Consider the following 26,663-nt stretch of genomic DNA (forward strand, 5'->3'; position numbering starts at 1 on the left):
GGCTGGCAGAACTCACTGGCTGATACGGTGTCAGATAAGCCGCCTTCCTTGCGGCTTCCGCAGGTTCTGACCCTCGCTGCTGTGTGTAAACAGTGCCCTCTGTGGCATCCTGCTGAGACCGGTACGAGCGACACCCTCAACAGTCAAGGTCTGTCATCCACACATTTCCTTGTCCTGAATTTGTCTCTTCTTAGGTAATTAAAGAAAGGACACGTTGGCATTTGCATTCGGTGTTATTTATTCATCCCCCTCCGAAAGGGCCCAAGCTTGACAAAACCGTCACAGCTCCAACGCTCACCTCGTGTCTGCGTCACTACGGCGAGTTACACGGGATGGAAAGAAGCCCAGAGCTGCCTGTGCAGTCTGGCTTGTGACAATGGCAAGGGGCACTTCACAGAAACAGCCATCATGTGGGAGGGAAGACAAACCTGGACACAGACACAGATCATTTGTGAGGCCGTGAGCTCAGGACTAGCATAAGGGACACTGGCCGGCCTCGGGCAGCCGCACTCACGGGAACCTCTACCGTCCGGCATGTGTGCTGGCTGGACACACTATGCCCTGGATGTGGCCCTGAGCTGCACTGGGGACAGCCTGTCCACAGACAGCACCTTGGGCTCGGGCTCCTGGTGCTGGGTGGGGGGGCCCGGCCCCGGGCAGGACTATGTGCAGATGACACGTGTCCCAGCCGGGACAGACGTGACTGCCGCTGCCCTGCCCACTGCACAGGCGCCCACGGCCTGGACCGCAAGAGCCCCGCGTGCTGTGTGTGATGCCGGCTGCTCCCCAAGGCTCCTGCCCCTCCTCTGCCTTTGACACGCAGGGGAGGAGGGAGCCATCTCGCTGTGGCTCCTCTCATTGGTGTTTGCAGCTCCTGACTGTGACCATGGAACTAGCTCATAGGTCACAGCCAGCCTTGTGCTATGACACAGAATAAAACAGAAATCATTTAAATGTGTAACATGTGAAAGAGGAACGTATTCTCTCATAAAACATGTTAGTTATACGTGTGTGTGAACCACATCAGACTGGAAAACCTATCTCTGGGTTCCCTGGCTATGTCCTCAGTTTCCCCAACTATACATGACTTGCACTCCTTGCAGAAGCAAGCAGGCTTAGGCTTGCTACGTGTTCTGTGGCATTTCTCAGTAACCTGGAGAGATTTTTAAACCTCCCCAAACCTGAGGAAGCAGGTGAAGACCTCAGGAATGCCCTGTCACTGTCCTGTCAAATTGAGCTTGAATGACACATCCAGGCTTCCACTCGCAAGTACGGAGGCCTGGATCCTAACGCCACCCTGGGACACGGAGAGGAAGCAGTGGGTGCGTTCCCAGAGGCAGGTGGGCACCTCCAGGCCCAGTCCCTGCATGCACGTGCCTGTCCGGAGACCCTCAGTGGGGTCTGCTGCTGGACTCCAAGTGTGACCGTTTGCCGGAGGTCAGCACCCCGGGGTGGTCTCCTGGCTCAGAAAAGGTCCTCTTGTAGTTCCGCCCATTGGACCCTCCGCGGTGCCATTTGCAGATGTCGCCATTCAGGATGTCCTGGATGTGCTGCACGATCAGGTTGATGGCAACTGCGGCGAAAGACAAGCAGCGGGTCAGCCGCGTCTGTCCCCGGCACAAGGCCCGCTGCCGCACACTGAGCGCCCCACTCCCAGCAGCAGCATTTGGCCACGAGTGACAGCCCAACTGCCACACTGAAGCACAGGTCTTCGCGTGTGGGCACCTGCCTGGTGTCACGTCTCAGCAGAGAAACGCATGTCAGGACACAAGCACAGTAAGACTTACTGACGTGGCCTCTGCTAAGGGTTTATGTGTTAAAGCCTGGTTAAAATTCTTTCTGCTAACAAGTGACAATCCTGTCAAACAGTTTTAAATAATTTTTAAAGCATGTTCTAAACCTGTGCCACAGATAGGCACATGCATTGGGAATGCCCAGTAGCTGCAAAAGGGTGTCACAGCCCCTGCTTTGTGGGAGGGGGGCAGGAGCCAGGCAGCCCATCGGGCCAGGTTCTTACCCATGTTGTCAACCCCACGAGGGATGATCACGTCTGCATATTTCTTTGTCTGCAAGGCACAAAGGAGGTTTTTGTGAGGATTTTTCCATCAAAGGTGATTTCAGGTGCTCGGAACTAGTGACAGCAGGAGGGGCAGCCCTGGGGTGCTCAGAGATGTCGGTGTCAGTGGCAGATGGGGAGCAGGGGCTCAGCTCTCCACCCCGTGTGAGAGACAGCAGCCCAGGTGGCAAGGCAGAAAGTGACGTTGAGGCAGATAAAAGAAACTGCCACTGCTAGTGTCTCTGAATCACTTATTGTTCTAGTTCTTTTCCATGAACACCATGGCAGGGGACAGTTGTCTGTGCTAACAACTTGATTCACTGGGCCAAGCCAAGGGTGGCACCTTCCACAATGCAGGACATTGTTCCTCTGGGATTACGCAGAAACCCTGGAGGAACAGGCAGGGTAGTGCAGGACACAGCCATGCGTGACCCACTGTTGACACGGGTGCTCTGCGTGCAGACAGCCCCTGCCTGACGTCCGTCATCCACGTTTGTTCTAATTAACTGCGTTGGTATCCACCTGTTCCCCGTCAGACACTGTGCGGACTGAGGGCAGGCCCAGGACGAGCAGGCAATGCTGGGCCACTGGGGAGGGACCCAACCGGCAGGTGGGAGACCCTGGGAGGAGGGTGCTGTGAGGGGACACACCTGAACCAGGCAGAGCTGGGGCCGGAGGGGGGGCACGGTCGGGCTGAGGGACAGACCTGCCAACTGTGGTGCTGCTGGCATGTGGATTTGGGCCAAGGAGGATGGCACAAGAGTTGAGCCGCAGAGGCAGGCAGGGCCCGAGTCCTAGGGACAGCTGGGTCTGCAGGCAGTGCGGCCCACCCAGGGAAGCACGAGTGCGAGGGCTGTGGCCCTGGGTTAGGGGGCGGGAAGAAGGGAGCCCAGAGGCAGCAGAAGCCCCGGAACGGGTGGGTAAGGGTCGCTAGCAGGGTGGGAAACGGATATAGTCAGGACTTTTGTTTTTAAGCCTCCTGGGTCAGAGACCACAGACAGGAAATATTTAAGAGATCGGGTTCATAGGACCACACAAGTGGCTAAACGTGGAAGAAGGAGGCCCCGGAGTGACTCTGGGGCTCAGGACAGGTGATGGCACTTCCTCTACTCGGGTCTCCTGGTCAGATTTGGTGTCCAAAGTTTTACCGCAAACCACCTACTTTGCCAAATGTCTTTCTCTGAGTAACAGAGACTATGACAGCTGATTTACTTTTCAAATTATTTTCCAGAAACTTCAGAGAACATGAATGTTAAAATGTTTTCTTTAAACAGCAGCAGATAGAACTTATTTGTCTAGGGCAGGAATCCGGGTTCTGGTTCCTTTGTGCTGTATTCTTACCTTTAAGAGGTAAAAGACTCTTAAATTTCTCTTTAAAACACTCCAATGTGAGTAAAGCCACAGTCCCAACAAGTAAGTATGAGAAGGAGGAAAAGACAGGCAGCTGCCCGACAGGGAATTCCTTCTCTACAAGCCGGTGGGCCTCAGAGTGCCAGCCCAGAGCAGCCTGGGGGAGACATGCCCTGCAGGAACAGCTACAAAGTGCCCACCTCGGGCCAGATCCTGGTAGGAAGTTGAACAGGCCAAAGTCCCCGTCCTCGTGGGGTTTACCACTCAGAGGGGGGGAAACGTAAAACCCACAGCACACATCAGGTGAGGACCGCCCTGGGGAACCAGCAGGCAGAGCAGCTGGGGAAGAGTCCCCAGCATTGAGCTGGGAGCTCAGTGGCGGCGCCGTGTGGGCAAAGGGCTGATGCAGGCCGGAAAAGAGCCAGCGTGGCCCGAGGGGAGATGAGGGGCTTTTTAAGGTGGAGGAGCAAGTGCAGAGAATGTGTTTAGAGCTGAGAGCCATTCCCTGGGTACTTGGCTGTATAACATGCTCAGTTCTTCATTTTTAATCAGATCACTTTCATCCAAATTTCAGCTTTGTCACAGAATTGGAGACCCTGTGTCCTTCTGAACAGGGAGAAACAGGATTTTCAAGTAAGCGCAGGGTGGGTACCGGCAGGCAGAACTCCTCGAAGGCGGGCTTGACGAAGGTGGTGTACTGGGTCAGGATCTGCTCCAGCTCCCTCCCTCGGTGCACGTCGCGGAGAACTGCAGCGACAAGAGCAGGGCCTCAGGACTTGCAGCCACCCTCACCGCCGGCCCTCACCGCCTTACCTCTGCGAGACAGCCTGACATCGGAGTCTGTGTCCACGAAGAGGCGCAGGTGGAACATGTCCCGGATCTCCTGGCTATAGAACACCAAGATGCCCTCAAACAGAACCACGTCCGCAGGGTAGACCACTGTGGTCTCCGGTAACCTGTGAGGGGGAGACGAGGAAATGGGCCTTGCTGGGGACACAGGCTCTCTGGAGCCACACAGTCAGCTTCAGTCACGTCTCGGGGACACTGACTCTGTGGAGGGGGCAGATGGCCACAGAAACCAACCGGGGCAGGGCGTGCTACCAAAACGTCTGTGTCAGCCCAGAGGGGACGCCCTGCCCAGCCCCTCTCTTTGACCCTCCCAGGAACCACCTGCTTACCTAGAGTGGGTCACAAAATCATAGGTTGGGACTTCAACAGTTTTGCCCTCCACGATGTTTTTCAGAGTCCTGTGCATCAAATCATTATCAAAGGCATCTGCAGGGATATAGCACAAAGCAAGGTAAGCCGGCTGCAGCGGACAGGAGGGAACGCCCTCTGCCTCAGGCTCAGCTCAGCTGGGTGCTAGGGACACCAAGGACCTAGAACATTAGACTAGGAGCTGCCCCTACAGTTTATATTTGGTAGCAACAGGGCCCGAGCAGTCCTGCAAACCACAAGATGGACCTTGCTGCCCTCAGGCAGTGCCACTGCCCAAGCTCTGTCCCACCAGGCAGCTGGAACACGCATTTCTGATTGGCTGTCACTGGGAAGTGGGTAGGTTGGGCCTCTGCTTCTCTCTTTTCTGGGAATAACCACAGTTAGACTGCCACTTTGCAGGCCTTCTTCCCACATGTCCCTGAGAAAGGGCTGAAAATGACAGCCAACCAGAGTGGAATCTTCTAGTAGTGGCACGTGTTTCCTTGCCCCACCTTCCTCTGTTTACCTGGCCCTTGACCAGTCTAGGAAACAGACCTCAGGGCCACCAGCTCTAGTTTACCCACTGCTTCCCACACCAGCCTCTCTGAGGACTCTGCCTGGAGGCCGGGGCTGGCGGGGGGTGGGTGAGAGACCCCGGTGCAACAAAGGGGGAGGGAAGGTGAGTGGGTTTCCCCATGACCACCGTGGTATGGTGGCAGTGCAGTGGTCCTCACAGCTCCTCTGTGCCACAGGCGTCCTGACTGGCTCCAGCCAAGCTGCTGTGGGGGCACCCAGGGCCCAGAGAGCTCAGCACAGTCCTCCTGACGTAACTGCGCAGCCCCCTCCACTGCAGGCTGCACAGGGAATTTCACAGAGATCCAACCCTGGGCACAAGCCTCCCCCAAACCTTCCTTCCCACTGTGGGGCACCTGACCTACCTGGGTGGTCAAAATTGTACTGTCCCTTCAAGGCCTTAGCCTTCTGTTCTGCTGTCAGGACCTTATAGAACCTGTCCTGGCTCAGGATGACCAACTTGCGCTGCCGGTGGTCCACCTCATTCTGTCCCAGCAGCTCCATGATCTTCTCACACACAGTTGACTGGGGGGTACAAAAACAGAAGTCCCTGCCTGGAAACTCATCCAGGCCTTTCCTGGGCGTTTCTGCACCGAGCTGGCTTCTGGAGACACTGACCCATCACCCCTAGGGGGCTGCCCGGCCGGCCAGCCACAGGAGGGGGCTGGTCTCAGCGGGAGCGGGGCGGGGAACGTGATGGGGGGCAGCACGGAGTGGGGGTCCCCAGGGGCCAGGCCAGTGGGGAGGCTTGGGGAGAGCCCGAGGGCAAGCGCCCCTACCCCCTGCCTGCCCCACTGCTGCCTGCAGCCCCTTCGTCCCTCCCCTGCCTGCGCCTGCAAGGGGGCGCCGCGGCTGGGGGCTGGGGTCTCCTCTCCGATCGGGCCGCGCGGAGGCACTGGTCAGAGGCGAGGCGCCCGGCTAGCCGGCCCCTTACCTTCCCGCTAGCAGTGCCGCCGCTAACCCCGATCAGGAAGGGCCGCTGGTGGGGACGGTCGGCCTCCGGCGCGGCGCCCTCACAGTGGCCGCCTCCAGCCGAAGCCATAGCGCCCTCCGCCACCCCGCATCGGGCCCTCGCTCCCGCCCCTTCCCCACAGCAGCGGGCGCGCCCGCCCCCAGTGCACAGGTCGGCGACGACCCGCACGACTACTTCCGGGGCGCGTGCGCGTTGCATGGCGGGAGTCATAGTCCGCGGAGCTGCGCGTGCGTGGGCCTGGTCTGCGCCGGGGCACCTGCCGAAGTTGCCCAGGACGCTGCGGGCTTGGTGAGCCGGCCTGGGACCCCGCGGCCGCTCGTGTCAAGAGCTGGCTGCCGAGCACAGTTTCCCCCAGCCTCGAAGCCGCTGCAGGGGTCTCAGACGCGGGCGGCAGCCCCAGCAGGTCTGTGGACAGGAAGGTCCTGGGTCCGCCCCTCCAACGGTCGGGGGGAAGGGAGGCGCCTGAGCCCCCTGGTTCGGTTCCATCTGCGGGCCCTGCCTGGTGCCCTCCGCCACCCTTTCTGCAAGGTGGCAGCCCTGGCGCTGCCTCGGCCCGCCGCCCCCGGCCCCTGCTCCCCGCTGGCCGCCGGAGTTTGCGGACACAGCGCGAGCCTCCTCCGACCCCCGACCCCCGCCCGCTGGAGCCCTCGGGGCTGCTCTGTGCCTCCCGGGACGCGGTGGGCAGATGTCACCCGGTGACTTTTTAGGCTCCAGCCATGGGCTGTGAGCACCCAGGTCCACCTCTTGTCGCCAGCGCCGGGCGCGGAGAAGGTGTGAGGCAAATACTGATCCGCTCAAGTCGTGCGTTTCCCCAAGGCGTCGAGACTGTGCAAGTCTAGCTCCGAATGCAGCTGAGCACTCCGTAAATATTTGATGACGCTGAAACTTGACGCAGGTGAGTCTAGAGGAACGTGCAGACATCCCAATTAACGGTTCCTGTCACTTCACAGATATTAACCAGTGGGACGGGGCGAGAAGGGACTCCAGGCGTCCTGAGCCCTGCGGACAAGGACAGCGGGAAGCTCCCTGACGGGCGGCTGCCAGGTTCTGAGGGACAATTGGATTCAAACCTTGCCTCTCCTGAGTGACCTCGGGCAGTGATGTGATCGCTGTGTGCCTCCATCTCCTCACTGCCAAAATAGGGAAATTTTTTTTTTTTTTTTTTGAGACAGTGTCTCACCCTGTCACCCAGGCTAGAGTGCCGTGGCGTCAGCCTAGCTCACAGCAACCTCAAACTCCTGGGCTCAAGCGATCCTACTGCCTCAGCCTCCGAGTAGCTGGGACTACAGGCACGTGCCACCATGCCCGGCTAATTTTTTCTATCTTTAGTAGAGATGGTGTCTTGCTCTTGCTCAGGTTCATCTTGAACTAGAGTGCTGGGATTACACCGGGCCTAAAAATAGGGGAATTAACATGCTGAGGATTCCCTGCCGTAAAGCACACAAAGGGGGACTTGGCCCAGAGGAGGTACCTGTTCTGTTCTCTTGGATTCTGTTTGTCTGTCTGACATCCGTTCACAGAGGACCAGTTATATTTGCTTATTTTCTGTATTCTTGGTGCTCTGGCATTTGGGGGCCTTACAGACCCCTGGAGTGACTTCCCCTCCCAGGGCCAATTTTTTATTTTTTTTAAGAGACAGGGTCTTGCTCTGTGGCCCTGGCTAGAGCACAGTAGCTATTCACAGGCAAAATCATAGTGCTCTGCAACCTTGAACTCCTGGGCTTAAGCAGTCCTCCCGCCTCGGCCTCTCAAGTAGCTGGGACTATAGGTGAGTGCCACCATGCTGCCTAATTTTTTAATTTTCTGTAGAGATGAGGTCTCACTATGTGACCCAGGTTGGTCTTGAACTCTTGGCCTCTAGTGATCCTCCCGCCTCAGCCTCCCAAAATGCTGGGCTAGCCAGTTCTTACAGATAGCAAAGGACTGGGCAGGAGCAGGTCTTCCTTACACAAAGCAGCCAGTTCCAAGTATTAACAGATAGCCCCAACTATCTCTTTAACTCTCTCTCACCACAAGCCAAGATTGCCCCATCCCTAAATCATCCCAGGGCCGGCTACCACGCATCATCCAGGAAGCAATCCTGTCCTGGTCCACGTGGCCCCGCTGTGGGACACCCCCCAACCACCACCAAGCAGATGTCTAGCCCCACATCTCCAGATGGCACCAGCCTGCCCCCATTTTGTGCAGAAGGGTGACCTTGGAGAAGCACAAGTGAATGGGAGGAATCCTGGTTGGTTCCGTTATTTGTGCAACGTTGTAGACACGCACTGTGGCCTGGCCCTGCACAAGGAACGCTGGGAGATGTGGAGATGAAGAAGGAACCAAGGCATCTCCCTGGGGCCCACACCAGGGACACCTCCCACCCCAACCCTTCCCCAGGGACTGTTGCCAGCGCCTGGTCCTCAAAGAAGGTCTGGGCCCTCCCTGCTGGACCAGGCTAAACTCTTTCATGTTCCCAGTGGCCCCCGCCCTTCTGGAAAGCCCCTCACACAGCTGCGATGAAGTAGCTGAGTCCGCCGTCACCTGCTTGACGTTTGGCCTGAGCATAGAGCCCGCTGAGGGCAGGGCAACGGCTGCTTGGTCCTCAGAATCTCTGGCAACCACGATAAAGGTTTGTTGTTGCTGAACGAGGCAGTGGCTTGAGGTCGGCAGCTCCCGGAGTCTGGGTTACTGGGACCAGGTGAGGCAGTACTGTGGGAGTGACCAGGGTCCACCCTGTGGGATTGGCTCACTTACCTTCACTGTCCCCCACCCGCAAACACACGTGGGCCAGAAAATGTGCTCGATGGCTACCTCCCCATCCCTGGAACCATCCTGACCCCTGCAAAAATGTCCCCATCATGTCTTGAAGCTTTCATTGCACACAAGCTGGCTCTCAGCACTTAAAGAGTTGACCAGATGCCCAATGTGTATAATTGGTTGCTGTTTCCTAATCACAAAAGTAACTCATGTTCATTGCAGAAAATGTGTATACACAAACGCATAAATAAAACTAAAATCACCCAGGGAAAACCAGTTTTGTGTTCTGGCGTTTGCTGTTCTGGTCTGGCTGTTGACAGGTAACTCGAGGGAGGTCAGACGAGGTTTGGTTATGTATCAAATAGCGTTAAAGCTTCAGGACGATCCTGTGATGTGGGTACCGTTGGGTCCTGTTTTCCTGATGGGTGAATTGAGAGTAGATTACGTGGCTTGCCCAGGGCTTGCAGCCGCCATGGACTGAGCTGGCAGGTGGAGCCAACACTCTCGCACATGTACACACTCCACGAGAAACGTGTAATCTCCCTGTTCAAAACAAGGGAAATACGGTATCCGGGTCCTCGAAATGAAGCAGGTCCTCACAGTGAGTGACTTGAAGCCGACTTGTCCATAGAGGGGCCGGGACCAGGTATGTGCCTAGGGGTGGAACTCAAGGCCCCAGCCCGTCACCCAGCAGCGGGGTTCTGGGACTAGCCCTCTGTATACAGCTGGAGCCTGGAAGGAGCTGCCCTTTTGTGAAACTAGAGCAAACCATCACATCAATCAAGCGTTGGGCAAAAGAGTGTCGTCTCTAAGAAACTGGAACCATGATGGGCCTGCACTATGCATGGGACACCCACGTGGTCCAGAACTGCCACGCTGAAGAACGAATGTAAAAAATTGTCCACAACCAGTGCATCTGTAGAGATCCATGGAGACAAACGCAAAACTGTCCCACGTTCCAGGGCATGAGCCTGGCATGGGCAGGACGCCTTCAGCAGGGAGCTCTTGCTGCAGATGAACTCACAAAGTTAGAGGCGAAGAAACCTGCCCCCTAGTGGAGGAGCCAACAGGTGCAGCAAGCGACAAAAATCACATCTGAAAAACTAGAGATGACACAATTTGAAAAGGATTTTAAAATAAGTCCTTAAAAGTGTTTGAAGACCTGACAACTAAATGCAATACATAATCCTAGACTAGAAACAAATATACTAGAAAAGACATTTTTGGGTCCTGTGACAAAATTGTAGTTTAAACAGTAGATTAGAGTCTAATTGGATCAGCGTTAAAAGTCACTGAATTTGATAACTGTGCTGTGGTTATGTAAGAAAATATCCTTATTTTTAGGAAATACACTGAGGTATTTACGGGTAAAGGGCTATGATGTGCAGTTGACTCTAAAATGTTCAGAAAAAATTAAATACCTGTGCACAGCCGCATGTGCGTGCCTGGAGCGAGCACTCGGGTGATAGAGCGAACGGTGCAGAGCGTCAGCGCCGGCTGCCGGGACAAACACCCCGGACGCGGTGGCTTAAACAGCAGGAATGCATTTCCTCACAGCGCTGGGGGCTGGAAGCCCAAGGTCAAGCTGCCAGCAGGGTTGGTTTCCACCAAGGCCTCTCTCCTTGACTTGTACACGGCCTCGTTCACGCTGCCTCTTCACACGGCTGTCCCTCTGTGCATGCGCAATATGGTTTGCGTGGCGTTTTCTCTTACCGTGACCGAGTTCATGCATTATTGGGAGGGACACCCCAGATGTGCGTGTGCCCCTCTCAGTGCGTCAGATCGGGGTACGTGACGTCGTCATGTATTACTGCGGGTGCGCTCCTAGACCTCCTGGCTCGGGTGGTGTCTGCCAGGATTCCCCGTTGTAACTCCCAGGTCAGCACAAGTGTGGAATCCCGCACAGGCGTGACCCTAACAGTGAGGGCCCCTGCCTCACCCTGGTCGTAGCCTTGCTGGGTTTTGTTGTTGTTTAAAGAGACAGAGTCTCACTCTGTCACCCAGGCTGGAGTACGGTGGCATGATTATAGCTCACAACAGCCTCAAACTCCTGGGCTCAAGTGATCCTTCTCCCTCAGCCTCCCAAGTAGCTGGGACTACAGGCACGTGCCATGATGTCCAGATAATTTTTCTATTTTTAGTAGAGACGGTTTTTAGTAGAGACGGGGTCTCACTCTTGCTCAGGCTGGTCTCGAACTCCTGAGCTCAAGCAATCCTCCCACCTCGGTCTTCCACGCTGGGATTACAGGCGTGAGCCACTGTGCCTGGCTCTCTCTCCTTTTCTTTCTTTTTTTGCTGTTGGATGCAATATGCCTGGATTGTTTTGTTTGCTTGCTTGGATCTGTGTGATTTGAAGTCTGTTGTTAATTTTGGACAGTTCTCTGGGAGACTGGCTCTCAGGGCCTGCTGTGCCGCCTTTGTCTCAGGCGTGTTTTTCTGAGGCTTCCCTCAGTGAAGAGACCCTCTCCTATTTCCTATACACCATGACTCCCTTCCTCTTAGTTTACCTCCTTTTTTTGGGCGATGCTTCTTGATAAAGTCAAACGAGGGGTAAAACTTTTGAAATCTTGAATATTTTTAAATGCCTTTACTTTATACTCCATTGATAGTTTGCTTGGATATAGATTTCCAGGTGGGTGTTCTGGTTATCGGTTGTTACAAAACAAGCCACCCAACACTTAGTGGCTTAGAACAACAGCTCATTGTCTCTTCCGGTTCTGGGTGTTGGCCTGCATAGCTTCCATTCTCCCTCGGGGTCGCACATTTGGTTGCAATCCGAGGGTGTCTGGGGCACAAGCTCACTTGTGTTGAGGGTCCAAGATCGCTCAGTCACATGGCTGGCATTTGATGTTATCTGTCAACTGGGAAGTCAGCTGGGGCTGTCCACCGGAAGACCTACAGTGGCCATCACCCAAAATACTTATAACGTGGCCTCTCCTGAGACGGGGGCTCCCCACAGCGTGGCAGCTGGGGTCCAGGAGACGGCATCCTGACGTGTTCTGCTCTCCTCGAGCCTGGCTTTCCACAGGGGTTTCCTACTTCTAGACATCGAACCGCCACTCAGTCGTGATGCCTCATGGAAGCCAAAGCCATACCTCCTGCACAGCCCCTCCGGCAGCCGGGCACCCCGGGTGAGAGCTGTGCTAGGCCAGCACAGTGCCGGCGGCTCAGTCGCCAGCAGCCAGGTCTGATGGCCTAGATGGCAACCCCTGTACCCGGTGTGGCTGTGGGCTCAGCTGCTGGCCACACTCTGGGGCGCGCCATTGCTGGGGCTCCGTGGAGGAAGTGACGCTGAGCCCTCAAGGCCTGGCGTCACCTACGTACCGGAGCCGCAGGGAATCCAGCGGTCACAGCAGCAGCCGGGCAGCAGTTTGGCCCTCGCTGCCAAACCAAGATGAAACGGTTCTGGGAGTGTGCCCGGAACCGGTGACCTCAAGCTTTGTGAGGCTTTCGGCAAGGCGCTGAAACAGTGTAGCTTTACAAATGCATTTGCCTAATCCAAAAATTCAAATTAAAAAAACTGGAAAATCAATTCTCATGACCAAGTTAATTTAGCATAAAATATAATTGATAATGAAAGTATAAATGTAAAACCAGCAGTCAAGCCTCCCCTCTGTTATTAATCACTTCCTTGCTTCAGAATTGCAGTGGAAGAGTGTTCTTAACGTGCAGAAGTCCATCGGGTTAGTACGGATTTAAGTTAGGACTAAGCAGATGTTTGTGTGGCCTCCTTAAACCGGCCGTTGTGATGTTACTGTTTGTGAATTAATTAGAATAAAGTGGTTTTTTCCCCCAGAGATGGACAGGGCGGAGGAGAGGGAGAGAGAGGAGAGAGAATCTTTAGAGCGAGATTGCACGGCTTCTCACGCTCTGGCCTCAGAGGTTGCTTAGTGTCATTTCTACCATATTCAGAAGGAACCAGCCATTCCAGTTGAAAATTAATTTCCCTCGGGATTTTGAAGCATTCATCTATTGTTTCCTTGTTTTTGATGTTTCTATTAAGAAGTCCAATGTCTTTCTCATTCTCAATCCAGTGTATGAAACTTACCTTTTTTCCTGTGGAAATTGATAGAATCTCTCTTTTGTCCTAGTATTCTGAAAGTTCACAATCCTGTCCCTTTGGAGGGGCTATTTTCCCTGGTCTGTTGGGCCCTCAGTGAGCTCCTGCCTGAAAACTTGTGTCCTTCAGCCCTGGAGGGCTTCCCTGGGTTCCTTGATGATTCCCTCCTCTCCCTGCCCTCTCTTGGTTCCGTGTGGACCTCCTGGGGTTCAGCTGTGAGGTGTCCTGGGCTGTCTCTATCGTTTTCTTCCTCAATACTTTCCTATTTTTTCCTCCACTGTCTGGAGACCTCCTCCACTTCTACCTTCCCACCTTTCCATGGAGCTTTTAAATTGCTGCTGCCAGACCTTTAATTCTCAAGAGCTTTTTGTTTTGTTTTATGAATGTTCCTTTTTTACACCATCCTGCTCTTGTTTCACGAGCCTTCTCAGATTCTCTGGTTTGTTTTTAAAGTTTTCTTCTCCCTACATGATCTGTTTCCTCCAAGTTACTTTTTTTCCGCTTGTTTCTTTGTATCTCTTTTCAGGTGCCATGCATTCTTCAGCTCTATGGCGAGTGATCACCGTCTCTCTGTTGATATTTAAGAGTGGAATTACAGCTGGGAGCCGTGGCTCACGCCTGTAATCCTAGCACTCTGGCAGGCTGAGGCAGGAGGATCGCTTGAGGTCAGGAGTTCGAGACCAGTCTGAGCAAGAGCGAGACTCCTGTCTGTACTAAAAATAGAAAAATTAGCCAGGCGTAGTAGCTCGCACCTGTAGTCCCAGCTACTCAGGAGCCTGAGGCAGGAGGCTCACTTGAGCCCAAGTGTTTGAGGTTGCTGTGAGCTATGATGATGCCAAGGCACTCTAGGCCGGGTGACAGAGCTAGACTCTGTCTCCAACAAAAAAGGGTGGGAATTAGAAAGATGGCTGGAAATTAATTCTAAGAGTGTGGGTGGAGTTTATCATGTGGGGTATTTTCATTGAGGAAACACTGATATTTTTTAAATCTTGTTCTTTTCCCTTGGGCTGGTCACATTCCTAGGAGAGGACTTTTCTAGTCTGCCAGGACGCGGAGACCTGACATTGAGTGGGAGCCAGCAGTAACCACAGCAATGGGTTAGACCTCAGACCAACAAAACACTCTTTTCAGGGAGGAGTATTTTGTCACAGGCATTGTTTAGGATTACTGTCACATGGCGATTAAAAGCAGAGCAACTTCCAGTCACTTGTATTGCTGCCTTCAGATGCTCTTCAAACATCGCACCCCTGTTGCCTGCACCTGGGTGGGCTGCCTCCACCTTCCTGCCCTTGTTGGTAATATGTCACTCGGGGACATTGTCTTCGTCCTCACACTAAGCTCTGGGTTGTTTCTCTCTCCTCTGGTTGGCCTTTGTCTCTTTTGTCACCTCTAAAGCCAGCTCTCTGCGCTACATCTTCTCTGTTTTAAATGTTCCACAGGATTTGTGTTTTCCTGAGGGGTTCTGGCCGATCTTGCTGTCGTGTGTCTGCAGACTCTTGCTCGTGGTGGATTGTTTCCCTGCATGTTTTCCCTTGTGCATTGTGAGCTCATCTTCAGGGACACTTTTTCCATGGGAATTTTGTCAGCTTGGGCGGGAGTACTTTTATATTTGCTTTGGATAAGTTCCGGAACCCTTTCCTGGAGTTCCTTTTTTTTATGTCAATTTTTAGCGTGGGGGTGTTTGGACCACTAGATAGACTGAAATTGGGGAACAGGCCTGTGGTTCCAACCCCCAGGGAGATTTTATTTCCTCACCATAACCTGGGCTGGTTCAGACCAACTTCCTAGTCACTTGTATGAGCCATGGGCAGAGTTTGTTTTCGAGTCTTCTCTCTACATGCCAATCCCTGCTTACCAGACCCAAGGCTCAGTCTCCTGCCCACATCCGGGTGTGAAACTCAAGCCCTGGACCACTGAGACCAGTCCCCAGGGCTTACCAGGTGCTCCCTCTTCATTCTGGTCCTGGAGCTTTTCTTTCCCATGTGGGAGCTATGAATTTCGACTCTGTCTGGCAGGCTGGTAGTGTTGATCCAGCATTTCTAGGTTCTCCAGAGGGGCGCTTTGCAGGGAGCAGAAGTCTCGCACACATTGTTTTAAAACTCAGATTTCTTTTTATTTTTGCGACCGAGTCGCACTCTGTTTCCTAGGCTAGAGTGCGGTGGCCTCAGCCTAGCCCACAGCAACCTCCAACTTCTGGGCTCAGGCGATCCTTCTGCCTCAGCCTCCCAAGTAGCTGGGACTACAGGCATGCGCCACCACACCTGGCTATTTTTTTTCTATCTTTTGTAGAGACAGGGTCTCACTCTTGCTTAGGCTGGTTTCGAACTCCTGGCCTCAAGCGATCTTCCCACCTCCGCCTCCCAGAGTGGTAGGATTACAGGCGAGAGCCACCGCGCCCGGCCTAAAACTCAGATTTCTGTTTTAGAAGAAGGGGCAGGCGTTAAAAACTCAGATTTCGCATGAAAAATCTGCATTTCTGGTGTCACTTGCTAGAAAATTAAAAGGAAGATCTGGCCAGTAAGATCCCCCGCGGTGCCTGCGGGTAGCACATCCCTCAGCGCTCCTGCTGTGTGGCCTGGCCGCCCAGGCCCCTGCGGGCACTTGCGGGTGCCGCTCTGCCTGCCCCGAGCCCCTTGGACCCCGCGCTGCGCCGGGAGGTCCGACCCCGCCGTCCTGCCCTGCGCGGTGGTGACGCGGCCGTCGGCAAACAAGGCAGTCAATTATTAACAGGTGCACCGCGGCACCAGGAAACCCGAGCCCGCGGCGACGCCGAGCCGCCCGGCGGGAGCGGGAACCGCAGTCCCGAGCGCCATGGAGGCAGGTACGGCGGGGCCACGGGGCCCGGGTCGCCGGGCCGGGGGCGGGAGGGGGCGACCGCCCGGCCGGGACACTCCCACCCAAGTCGGGGGCCCCGGAGGCTGTAGAAAGTTCTGGAGCTGTGGCCAATCCCCTGCCCAGCTTTGGGGGCGCCCTGAGCGAGGCCCCGGGCGGGCAGCAGGTGCCCGGCGACGGCACGTCCTTGGGCGCTTTGCAGCCCCTCCCGCGCCGCGTCCTGTCCGGGGTGCGTTTGCTCCGCTCAGCGCTCCAGGGGGAAGGGGCGACTCTGGCAAGCGGGGCGGAGACAGAGCCTGGGGAGGGAGGTCGAGGAGGGTAGATTCAGAGACGAGAGCTGGGGACAGAGGCCAGAGGCGGGGTGGGGGCAGAGGCACAGGGACGCGCAGACCTACGCAAAGGCTCCGCCACCAACTCCGACCGCCCGGGCGAGCCAGGCGCCCGGAGGGGCTGGGACGGGAGTAGAGACCTGGGCCCTGCCCTTGGGAGTCCGGGGTTGGCAGGGGTGGGCTGGGGCACGGGACCGTGCAGAGTCCTGCCTCCTCCAACCCGCCCCGGCCCGCAGCTGGGCCCACCTGGAGAACTCAGGGTTGGGGCGCACCCAGATCCCATCTGCAACCGGCTGAAGGGGATGCTGGGCGAAGAGGGGGTGCGGGCCTGGCTCTTACCCCGCCCAGCACCCGCCCAGACCTCGAGCACTTCCCCACCCTCCTCGCCCCGGGCAGCCCCAGCCTACTTCCCGGCTGGAATGTCAGGCGAAGCTCAGGTGTTGGTCGAGAACCTGAGAAGCCGAGGTCGCGCTGGGGCAGCCCCGCCATCAAAGTTTATTTACTCTGCGGCCCTATCTCCGCCATCGGGCCAGGTATTTGCCCTGGCGAGGTCCAGGGAAACTGTGGTTTTTGTTGTGATAACTGGGGCAGGGGCCCTGCGGGAATTCCTGTCGCAGCATCCGGAGTGGAGACCTAACTCGCTGAGGCTCAGTTTACCTGCTGAGAGCCTCAGTTCCCCATCTGTAAAATGGGGTTCATAAAAGCAAAAGTGCACCTGAGGGTGACTCTGAGTTTTGACCCCACTCCGTAATTTGCTTTTGATTGCTTTTCAGTGACCTCAGGTTGTTTTTTGTATTTTGTCTTTTTTAGTTGTCATCAGATGGAGAGACAGGCTTTTTAAAAATTGTGGTAAAATATGTGTAACATAAAATTTACCATTTTAATTGTTTTTAAGCATGCAATTCAGTGGCATTAAGTACACCCACAGTGTTGTGTACCATCACCACCATCCATCTCCAGAACTTTCTCATCTTACTAAACAGAAACACTAACCCCACGTCCCCCAGTCCCCAGGCCCTGGTAACCTGGGGAGAGAGGTTTATAAGGCTTCTGCTTGCAGGATGTTTGTCAAGGTCCCATCGGCCAAAGCAAGACACATGGCCAGGCCAAGCTCCAAGGGGTGGGAAAAATAGTGGGATGTCACAGGTGTAAAGGCGAGGCGGTGTAAACAAACAGCAGGTGTGTGAGGAGCAGAGGCCTTGAGGGAGACTCTGGCTGCTGGGGCAGGAAGCTCTCAGGGGCTCAGCATTCCTGCCACTGGGACCCCTCCCAAGGATCCCTGGCCCCTGACTCCACCCTCCAGCCCTGTGGGGGACGGAGATGGGAGAAGCGGTCTTCAGAAAGGCCCCTCCCATCCACTGAGCTGGGCCGTGTTGTGTTTCACTTCTCCCTCTGCCTTCCATAACCCTTAAGGACACTTAGGAAATGAACCTGAAGCCAAACCCTTGTTGCGGGGCTGCCCACCCCTGGTGTGAGGCCTTGAATGCCCACACAGGTCAGAGGAGTCCAACCCAGGTTCTCTTCCAGGGCCTTCCTTGGGCTCCTGCCAGAGACCACCAAGTGCACAGCTGGTCAGGATGCTCTCAGGAGGTTGGGGGGGGGGGGGAACCTTCAGGATGTATTGAGACCTAGTCAGGTGTCACTAGTTGGAGGGCAGGGCCTTGGTTGGAAGGCAGGCAGCTGGGCACCTTTGGGGTTCTGGGCCCTGGCTGCAGGGCCCTGCACATTCTGGTTTCTGTTCTCTCTGTGCCTTAGTGGCACATGACCCTTAGTGACCTCCTGGCTCCACCATGTCACTCTATTAGCAACAGTCTGGCTGCCAAACTCTGGCAGCCCCTGAGCACCCCACTCCTCCCCCACAACACCAAACCAAGAATCTGATTGGCTCTGCTCATCTCTTCAGATGAGCCACCTGTTGGAGCTGTATCTCAGGACAGCCAATCAGGGGCTGCCCCAGGTTGAGGCTCTTTTTCTGCTCCAATCAGCTGTGACAGTTAGGCCTGGGGGGCGGGGACTAGCGCCTAATAGAGGCAATTTGAACCCAGGGCGGGGCGGCTGCCAGGTCGGTCCAGCTGGGCCCCTTTCGGGCTGTGTGACCTCCGGCGAGGCGCCTCACTTTCCTTGTCCCATTATTGCCCTGTGCTCGAGGATTGGATGAGCTGGGGAGGACTGGCACTCGGCGTTGGGGGGCGGCGTGTTGGGGTGTTGGGAGAGGGGCTCACCGCCCTGCCCTTTTTCTCCAGGCCCCGACGCGAAAGTGGGCGGCAGCCCTGTCCTCCCGGAGGACGCCCGGAGCCCCGGGCTCCCCGCGCTCCCGCGCCGCCCGCAGCCCCTGGACGAGGACGCGGGGCCCAGCGAGGACGCGGCGGCCGCGGGCGCCGAGGGAAGCGAGCCGGCCCCGGAGGAGCCCCCGGCCCAGGCCGCGGCGTCGGGCGAGGCCAGGCCGGAGCCCAAGGCGGCGGCCGGCGGGGTCCCCCCCATCGGCTTCGTGGGCGAGCCGCCGCCCTACGCGCCGCCCGACCCCAAGGCCGTGCACCTGCTCTACCCGCCCTTCCCGCAGGTGCCGGTGCTCTTCCAGGCCGCGCCCGCGCCCGCCGCCGCCTTCCCGCCGCCGCCCGCCCCGCTCTACCCCGCCGCGCCCGCCTTCCCCTTCCCCGTGGTGAGTTGTGGCCGGACGGGCCTGGGGCGGGCGGGGCGCGGCGCGCAGGGGACGAGGGCTCACTCCGGTCCCTTGGCCTGCGGGACGGGCGAGCCGGAAGGCTTCCCGGAGGTCGGGGCATGTGAGCCGGGTTCTGTAGGGTGAATAGGAGGGTTCCGGCAGAGAAGGGAAGGAAGGGCGCCTGGGCAGAGGGCACAGCACAGGTGTGGGGGCAATGAGCGCGGTTGGTTTGGCGTGGCGGGGAGGGGAGAGAAGGAAGATGGGATCCAGGTGAGTGGCCCGGGGCCTTTGGGCGGGAGGCGACTTGATTAGATTTTCTAACCCCTCCCCCCATACTCCCCGCCGCCGCTTGCTTCCCCGGTGGAGGAGAGATTGAAGATCCCCTGGGAGGGGGTGGCAGCAGGTGGGGACTGAGATGCAGTTGGTGGCTGGACCCTGGTTGCAGAGGGCAGAGCCCAGAGGACTCCTGGGGGCTGAGTGACCGGCGAGGGGTGTGGAAGGGGGAGGGCAGAGGGGGCCCCTGATCCACTCTCGGGTGACCTGCAGCGGCACTGGGTAGGGGTGGGGGGCACAGAGTGACTGACCTTCCAGGGCCCTGGCTGGCTGTGTCCTCACCCTGGTGTCTGGAGGCCGGCGGCGCCCTCACCACTCTGGCTCTGCCCCACAGTACAACAGCCCCGTGGCTGGCGTGCCTGCCGCCCCCGCGGTGGAGCACAGGCCCCTGCCCAAGGACTACATGGTGGAGTCCGTGCTGGCCACCCTCTTCTGCTGCCTGCTCACCGGGCTCATCGCCATCGTGTACTCCCACGAGGTAGGTGCCCTGGGCAGGCCCCGTGCACGGCCCCTCCCGGCACGCAGCCACCAGTACCCCAGGTGGGGGTTCACAGGGCCCCTCTCCCAGCAACAGGGGCCTGGGGTCTCTCCCTCGGGGGGGAGTGGGAATTGGGAGGTCCTTGCCCCTCTTGTATGGGCACCTGCTCCTGTCTCTGCCCCTTACCACCCCAGGTCTGCTCTGGGAAGCTCAGCCAAAGTAATTCACAGCAAAGGTGTGACTGAGGGACGAGGCCCAGGTGCTGCCCATCCCGTGTTGTTTCGAAGGGGGAAGAGTCTGCTCATTCGTCCCTGCACCCGTCCCTACATCCCTACGTCCCCCACTCACCTGCATGTAACCCTCGCTCTAGCTGCACATCTGCCCGCACCCCCCCCAGCCTATCCATCCCCCCCATCCATCGCCCCGCCCCCATCCATCCCCCCCATCCACTCCCTGCCCAGGCACCATCTCTTTCGCCTCCACCCACCCCCCCACCCCTCTTTTTATCGTGTGTCTACTCAACCAGCCACCACAACTCTTCACCTCTCTAGTCTCCTCCCACCCACCTACCTGCCACCTCTCTGGCCTCTCTCTGTCCCTCCTCTCCCTCCTGCCCTCCAGTCACCCATCTATTTACTCATCTGTCCCTCTCCTCACCCATCCTCCCATCCATCCACCTCTCACTAGCTTCCTCCCTCCCCCTCCCCGCTCCCCGACTTTATTGACTGTATCAGGCACAGGGCTGGGCCCTGGGGACTCAGCGATGCCAGTGTGGTGACATTGCAGCAGAGACTGTGGGGGCCTGTGCTCAAGGCTGACCCATATGGCCCTGGCTTCCCTCTACTACCCAAGCCAGGGCCACGGAGAAAAGCCAGCCCTCAGGACAGCTCAGAGCTGGGACTCTGGAGGCCATTGCCTGCCTGTGCATTCTGGCTCCATAACTAGCTGTGCAGCCCTGGGCAGGTCACCTAACCTCTCTGGGCCTTTGTCTCCACATCTGCAAAGTGGGGGCAACCTCGGGGGCTTGTAGATGAAGTTGTAAGGGCATCAGTTGGTGCCTGGCCAGGACGAGCACCTGGGAGCAGGTGGCCACTGCCGCCATCGCTCCTTAGAGGTCGTGGGCCTGGTGAGTCCCTGAACCTCTGAGGGTGTGCTTTCCAGGCACAGAACAGGGCCTGTCTCTGGCGGTGTTGCACCGGGGTGGGACTGGGGCTCCCTGGCTGCTCACTGCCTGCCCCCGTGCTATCTCGTTGCAGACCCGTGCAGCCCTGGGCAGGGGCGACCTGGCCCAGGCCGAGGCGGCCTCGCGGAAGGCCCGCTCACTGGTGCTGTTTAGCCTGCTCTTCGGGGTCTTTGTGTCCACCAGCTGGGTCATCTACGTGGTGGTGGCACTCTACCTCCCCTGAAGATGCCCGGGGGTACCCAGCCTGGCCAGACCCTCCCTGTGGACTCTGAGCCCTGCCGGTGGCCAGCTGTCGCCTACAGAATGGACCCAGGGGCCAGGTGAGGGTGAGCTTGGCAGCCCTCAGCAGACTTGTGGCTGGACCTCAGCCCCCACTGGGGGCTCACAGAGGCTGAAGGCAGTGTCCTAACCTGAGGCGGCCCCAGAGCCCAGACCCAGCGTGGGACAGGGCTGTTTCCTAGGCGCCTGCTCCCAAGGTCTTCCTGGGACTCCTGCCTTTGCCTTTATTCCTCAGAGACTGTCGGAAGGACTAAAGCCCTCACTGTCTTCAGAGCCATCTGGAAGGACTTTGCCACCCCTGGGCTCCCCTACCTCCACCCCAGGGACCTTGGGGAGATCTGGCTGCCGGTATTTAGTGGAGAGGAGCAGCACCCCCCCCCCCGCCCCCGCTTAGTGGCTCCTGGCTGGTTGTCCCAGCACCCTGCCCAGCCGGGAGATGGGGTCTTTCATGCTGACCCCGCGTCCAGAGATCGAGGCACTGTGTCAGCTCAGTCGACAGAAAGCAACACCCCGTGCAGAGCTTCACGTTGCTACTTCGGGGACACTGCTACTTCCTGGCTCGCTTCCAAGGCAAGTGGCAACATCTGCCCACAGCTGGGCTCCAGGACGCCCTGCCCGCCCCTCTTGGGGATGGGGTGGGCACCCGGCGACTCTGGCAGGATCCGTGTGCTGCTCACACTGTGCAGCTCCGCTGAGCCATGCTACAGCTGCTGCTCCCTGGACCCATTTCTGCGGGGCAGCTGAGCTAGAAACTTCTCTCTCCCCCCTCCTCACGGCCACTGGGCTTCTGCTTACTGCCTCTCCAGGTCTTTCAGCTTCTGCCTCACAGCACCTGAGCTTTCTGCTCACTCCCTCTATCTCTAACTTCATGGCCCAAAGCTGGAGGATCAGCTGGGCCCTGTTTGGTGCACCCTGATTGGGAGCAGCCCTGCGCAGCCTGGAGGGCTGCAGCTGGGTGCTTGGGTCTGCTGCCTGGAGCCCCAGGCCAGTTAGGGTTGGGCCCGAGAAGCCTCCATTTAAGCAAGATTCCAAACCATGTGTAGCGGGAGAAGGGGAAGGGGGCCCCTGGCTGAGCCATGGAGGATCCACAGCTCATGTCAGGTAGTCAGGTCGGGCGCTTTCTGAGCAGCCCGCGAGCAGCTCACAGCCCTGGCTCTGGGAGGCTGGCCGGCCCCTCCTCCAGGAGCTGGGGACACAGGAATGAGGAAGTAAGTGATGAGCCAGCTTGGAGATGGTGAGGTGGCCCCGTTCTGGGACACAGGGCTGGTCCAGAATGAGGACTAAAATACATGATAACCACAAAAAGAAAGGAGGCGTCATTTTTTTAAGGGATCAATAGATGCCAAAATATTTAGTAGAATCCAACAGCCACAGTGAAATCGTCTGGGTGAGTGCTCCCTGAACTTCAAGTACACGCGAGTTCCCCAGGGAATCTTGCATGAGACGCAGCCTCCGAGCCAGTAAGCAGGGCCTGAGATTCTACCTTTCTGGGAGCTGCCAGGTGACGCTGAAGGTGGCGAAACCAACAGCAAATTAAGCGGGAAATGATTAAAACTACTAAAAAGCAGCAAGACCAGGATCCATACCACAGATGCTCCCCAGGGTCTCCATCACCCAACGTTGTTGTGCAGTTCCAGCTAGTGCAAAAAGCAAGGCCGTGAAACGAGTAGTGTGAAACCTGGACGAGGCCCGACATGGTGCTCACTTCTGTGAGCCTGGTGCTTTGGACGGCGGAGGCAGGCAGGATTGTAATCGAGGTTACAATGAGCTGAGATTGTGCCACTGCACTCCAGCCTGGGTGACAGAGCGAGACCCTGTCTCTTAAACAAAAACTAGAAGAGACAAAATAATTACCTGGCTAGAATATCCAAGAGTCAATGAAGAACCATAGCACTTATCAGAGAACTCAGGAAAATAGTTGGATACCAAATATACAAAATAATAGCAATAACCAGGTAAAAGTAGAAAAATTTAAAATTCCATTCAATAGTGACAAAAACAGTACAATTTAAGAATAAATTTAACAAAGATCTGGGGAACCAAATGAATGAAATTATTTTTAAAAATTACCAAAAGATAGGCTGGGCGCGGTGGCTCACGCCTGTAATCCTAGCACTCTGGGAGGCCGAGGTGGGCGGATCGTTTGAGCTCAGGAGTTCGAGACCAGCCTGAGCAAGAGCGAGACCCCATCTCTACTAAAAATAGAAAGAAATTATATGGACAGCTAAAAATATATATAGAAAAAATTAGCCGGGCATAGTGGCGCATGCCTGTAGTCCCAGCTACTCGGGAGGCTGAGACAGGAGGATCGCTTGAGCTCAGGAGTTTGAGGTTGCTGTGAGCTCGGCTGACGCCACGGCACTCACTCTAGCCTGGGCAACAGAGAGAGACTCTGTCTCAAAAAAAAAAAAAAAAAAATTACCAAAAGATAAAAACAAGAGCTGAACAAAATATCTAGAAAGATGTAATATTCTAAGAGTATCAAATAGATTTAATGCAATTCTGATTAAAAAAACCTTTTAAAAATATGACAATTACTTAAAAATTGATATGGAAGTAAAATATGCAAAAATTGCTAATAATTTCATAAAAGTTTACTGAGAGGGATTTCTTCACCAGATATTGAAATTTACCACAAAGCTACAATAATCAAAACAGCATGGCACTGCCATAGAGATAGATCAGTGAAAAATTATAGAAAGTCTAGAAAATAAGGTTGGGCACAGTGGTGCACACCTATAATCCTAGTAATTTGGAAAGCCAAGGCAGGAGGATTGCTTGAGGTCAGGAGTTTGAGGCCAGCCTGAGCAAGCCTGTGAGACCTCTGTCTCTATAAAAAAAACAACAACAACAAAAAACCATAGAATCAGCCAAGCGTGGTGCACACCTGTAGTCCCAGCTACTTGGGAGGCTGAGGCAGGAGGATCACTTGAGCCCAGGAGTTTGAGGTCGCAGTGAGCTATGACGATGCCACTGCACTCTAGCAGGGGTGTCAGAGTGAGACCTTGTCTCAAAAAAAAAATCTCAAGTATGTGTGGGAAGTTAATACCTGATAAAAATGGTATTTTAATTGAATGAGTCAAAGAAGCACATAGGCAGTGCTAGCCATCTGGTTAGAAAAAATTATTCTCATATTGAATGCAAAAATAAATTCAAGATGGATTAAAGAGCTAAGTGTAAAATAAAGCTCTGCTAATAACGGAAGCAAGCTTAGGAATGTACTTGTATAACTTCGGGGTGCTGGGGCAGTGTGGGAAGGGGTAGGTCTCTTAAAATCTGGAAAACCATAGAGGGAAAGACTGATAGATTTGAGTCCTGTATATCAGGGAAGTACAGATTTAAACCATGAGATGTGATTTTTAACCATTGAATTATGAAAAAAATTAGACTGAGCACATCTGGAGTTGAAGAGGGACCTCTGACCCTCCCACATTTACTACTGGTGGGCACGTACTGCCGTAGTCTTTATGAAAAGGAGACTGATGGTTTTTGTTAACGTGTGTATGTCCATGGAGCCTGAGTGGAATTTAAAATTTTTCTACTTGTCACTGGAAAAAAATTACTAAAGGACTTTTGCATATTTATAAGCGTCTAATGTACCTATAACGTATGCACGTACGGATGCAGGCAAGCGCAAAGAACAAGGTCTGAAGGATATTCCCAACTGCCCACAGTGGGTGTCTCTGGGACTGGGGGGGGGTGGTCTTTAAATAGGGTGTATTACTTATGTAATAAAAAAGCGTATGGCTTCTGACGCAGAAATTTCAGTTTTAGGATTCACAGCAGCGAAGAGGACAGTCTGTTTTCCTGAAGCTAACGGTCCGACGTGGGAGACAGACGTTTCTCTCACAAGGTAGTCGCAAACTCTGCTAAAGTGCCATGGAAGAGAGGCAGCCAGGGCAAGTCTGAATGCCGAGTGTAAATTAGGGCGCATGTGATTTCAGAGACGTTAAAATATGCGCGTCTTAGAGTCACTTTAACGTGGCAAGGAGGTGGGGGAGAGTGGAGGAGAGAAAGGCTACTCTGAGCTTAGGCTGCGAATGCATTAACACTGAGACCCAACGAGCCGCTGCCGAGCTGGCAGCGATGGCCGGGCATCCCAGCGGCGGCTCCTCATCCTTACCCACCTCTGGTGTTTGTCGGGTTTTAAGTTTTAACTCTTCCGGTGTGTGTGTAGTGGTAGCGGGGTGTGGGGTGAATTTGCATTTCTCTGATGACTGCCGCCGGGCCTTCCGTCCCTTCCGTGTCCACAGCTGTGTGGGAATCTCTTCGGGATGCGCCTGTTCCAGTCTCGCGCCCTTGTCTGATGCCGGGTTGTCCTTCCTCGTTGAGTTGGACTCCTCTGTGTGTCTGCCCGATCCTGTGTTAAGTGCAACATTGCAAACGTCCTCCTCGCTCTGCAACTTCCCCTCTCGCTCTTAATGGTGTCGTCTGCCGAAAACAACTTCTCAGCTTTAACGTGGTCAGACTCGCCTTTTCCTCTGTGAGCAGCGCTTTCCATGGCTTAGGGAACATTTCCCTGCTCCTAGAGCGTGAAGACAGTCTTAACTGTCTTCTAGATCTAGAAGCTTTATTGGCTTATTCGTGTTTAGATCTGCCTGGAACAGATTCCAGAAGTCGGTCTATCTTTGTGCCGCTGCCACGCTTTGTCATGGAGCTTGATGTTTAGCCTTGACGTTGGCGCGTCAGGTCCTCCCACTGTCTTCACATGTCTTGGTCATTTTAAATCATCCGTATTTAGAACAGATTTTAGAATTAACGTGTCAATTTTCACACAGGTTGGGAATCTGACTATGATTAAGTCTATGGATTAATATGGGGATAATTAACATCTTCACAATGCGGAGTTTTCCAATACACACGGTGAAGTCTCTTACAGTAGTCCTCCTCATCACGGTTTCGCTTTCCAAGGTTTCCGTTGCCTGAAGTGAACAGCGGATCAAAAATATTAAATGGAAAGTTCCAGAAATAAACAACTCATAAGTTCAATTGAGTCACACGATGAACTCTCTTGCTGTCCTCTGTCCACCCGGGGCTTGAATCATCCCCTTGGCGTACGCACGCTGCGTGTGCCGGCAGCCGGCTCGGTTAGCAGAGTGGAAAACGGCACGGAACCTACAGGACAGGTAGGGTTCGCTGCTGGCCGCAGTTTCAGGCATTCACTGCGGGTCTTTGAACGTACCCCCATGGGCGCGGAGGACTAGCAGGTCTTTTAAAGCATTTTTCTCAATGTATTTTTTAGTTTTCTGTGTAGAAATATCACCGATTTCATTAGCATCTCCAGATATTTGATTTTTGGATGCTATTTTAAGTATTTTTCTGTTACTTGCTAGTCTACAGAATTGATTCTTGACTTTGTGTTCAGCAGCCTTTCCAAATTCACTTAATTCTGATAATTTGTAGATGCTGTTGGTTTTCAGTTTACTAATATTTTGTTTAGGATTTTTGCACTGTGTTCATAAGTGAAATTGGCCTGTGATTTTGGTTTTGTTCTTGTTATGGTTTTGGTATCAGGGTTATGTTGGTCCCATCACGGCATTGGAAAATGTTCCTCATTTTCCTTTCTTTTTGGAAGTGTTGTGTAAGATTAGATTCATTTTTTAATGTTTGTGAGAGGTGTTT

General features: G+C 55.2%; 1 protein-coding gene across 5 annotated transcripts; it reads right to left on the reverse strand.

Moving 5' to 3' along the window:
- Window positions 1-1,378: 1,378 nt before the first annotated feature.
- On the reverse strand, window positions 1,379-6,299 carry UCK1 (uridine-cytidine kinase 1). Of its 5 annotated transcripts, none has more exons than XM_069476987.1 (7): window positions 6,138-6,299; window positions 5,542-5,701; window positions 4,585-4,681; window positions 4,220-4,362; window positions 4,059-4,153; window positions 2,018-2,066; window positions 1,379-1,573 (listed from the first exon to the last, which is right to left on the reverse strand). In XM_069476987.1, exons 1-7 carry the CDS (start codon window positions 6,216-6,218, stop codon window positions 1,392-1,394), a joined length of 807 nt encoding a protein of 268 aa, XP_069333088.1. In that variant the 5' UTR covers window positions 6,219-6,299; the 3' UTR covers window positions 1,379-1,391. The 5 variants fall into 5 exon arrangements, with proteins under 5 accessions (XP_069333088.1, XP_069333087.1, XP_069333089.1 ...); XM_069476986.1 differs by having other exon boundaries at window positions 5,542-5,737; XM_069476988.1 differs by having other exon boundaries at window positions 4,220-4,293; window positions 6,111-6,299.
- Window positions 6,300-26,663: the final 20,364 nt, after the last annotated feature.

This window comes from Eulemur rufifrons, chromosome 7 (genome assembly GCF_041146395.1).
Source record: "Eulemur rufifrons isolate Redbay chromosome 7, OSU_ERuf_1, whole genome shotgun sequence".
NCBI lineage: Eukaryota > Metazoa > Chordata > Mammalia > Primates > Lemuridae > Eulemur > Eulemur rufifrons.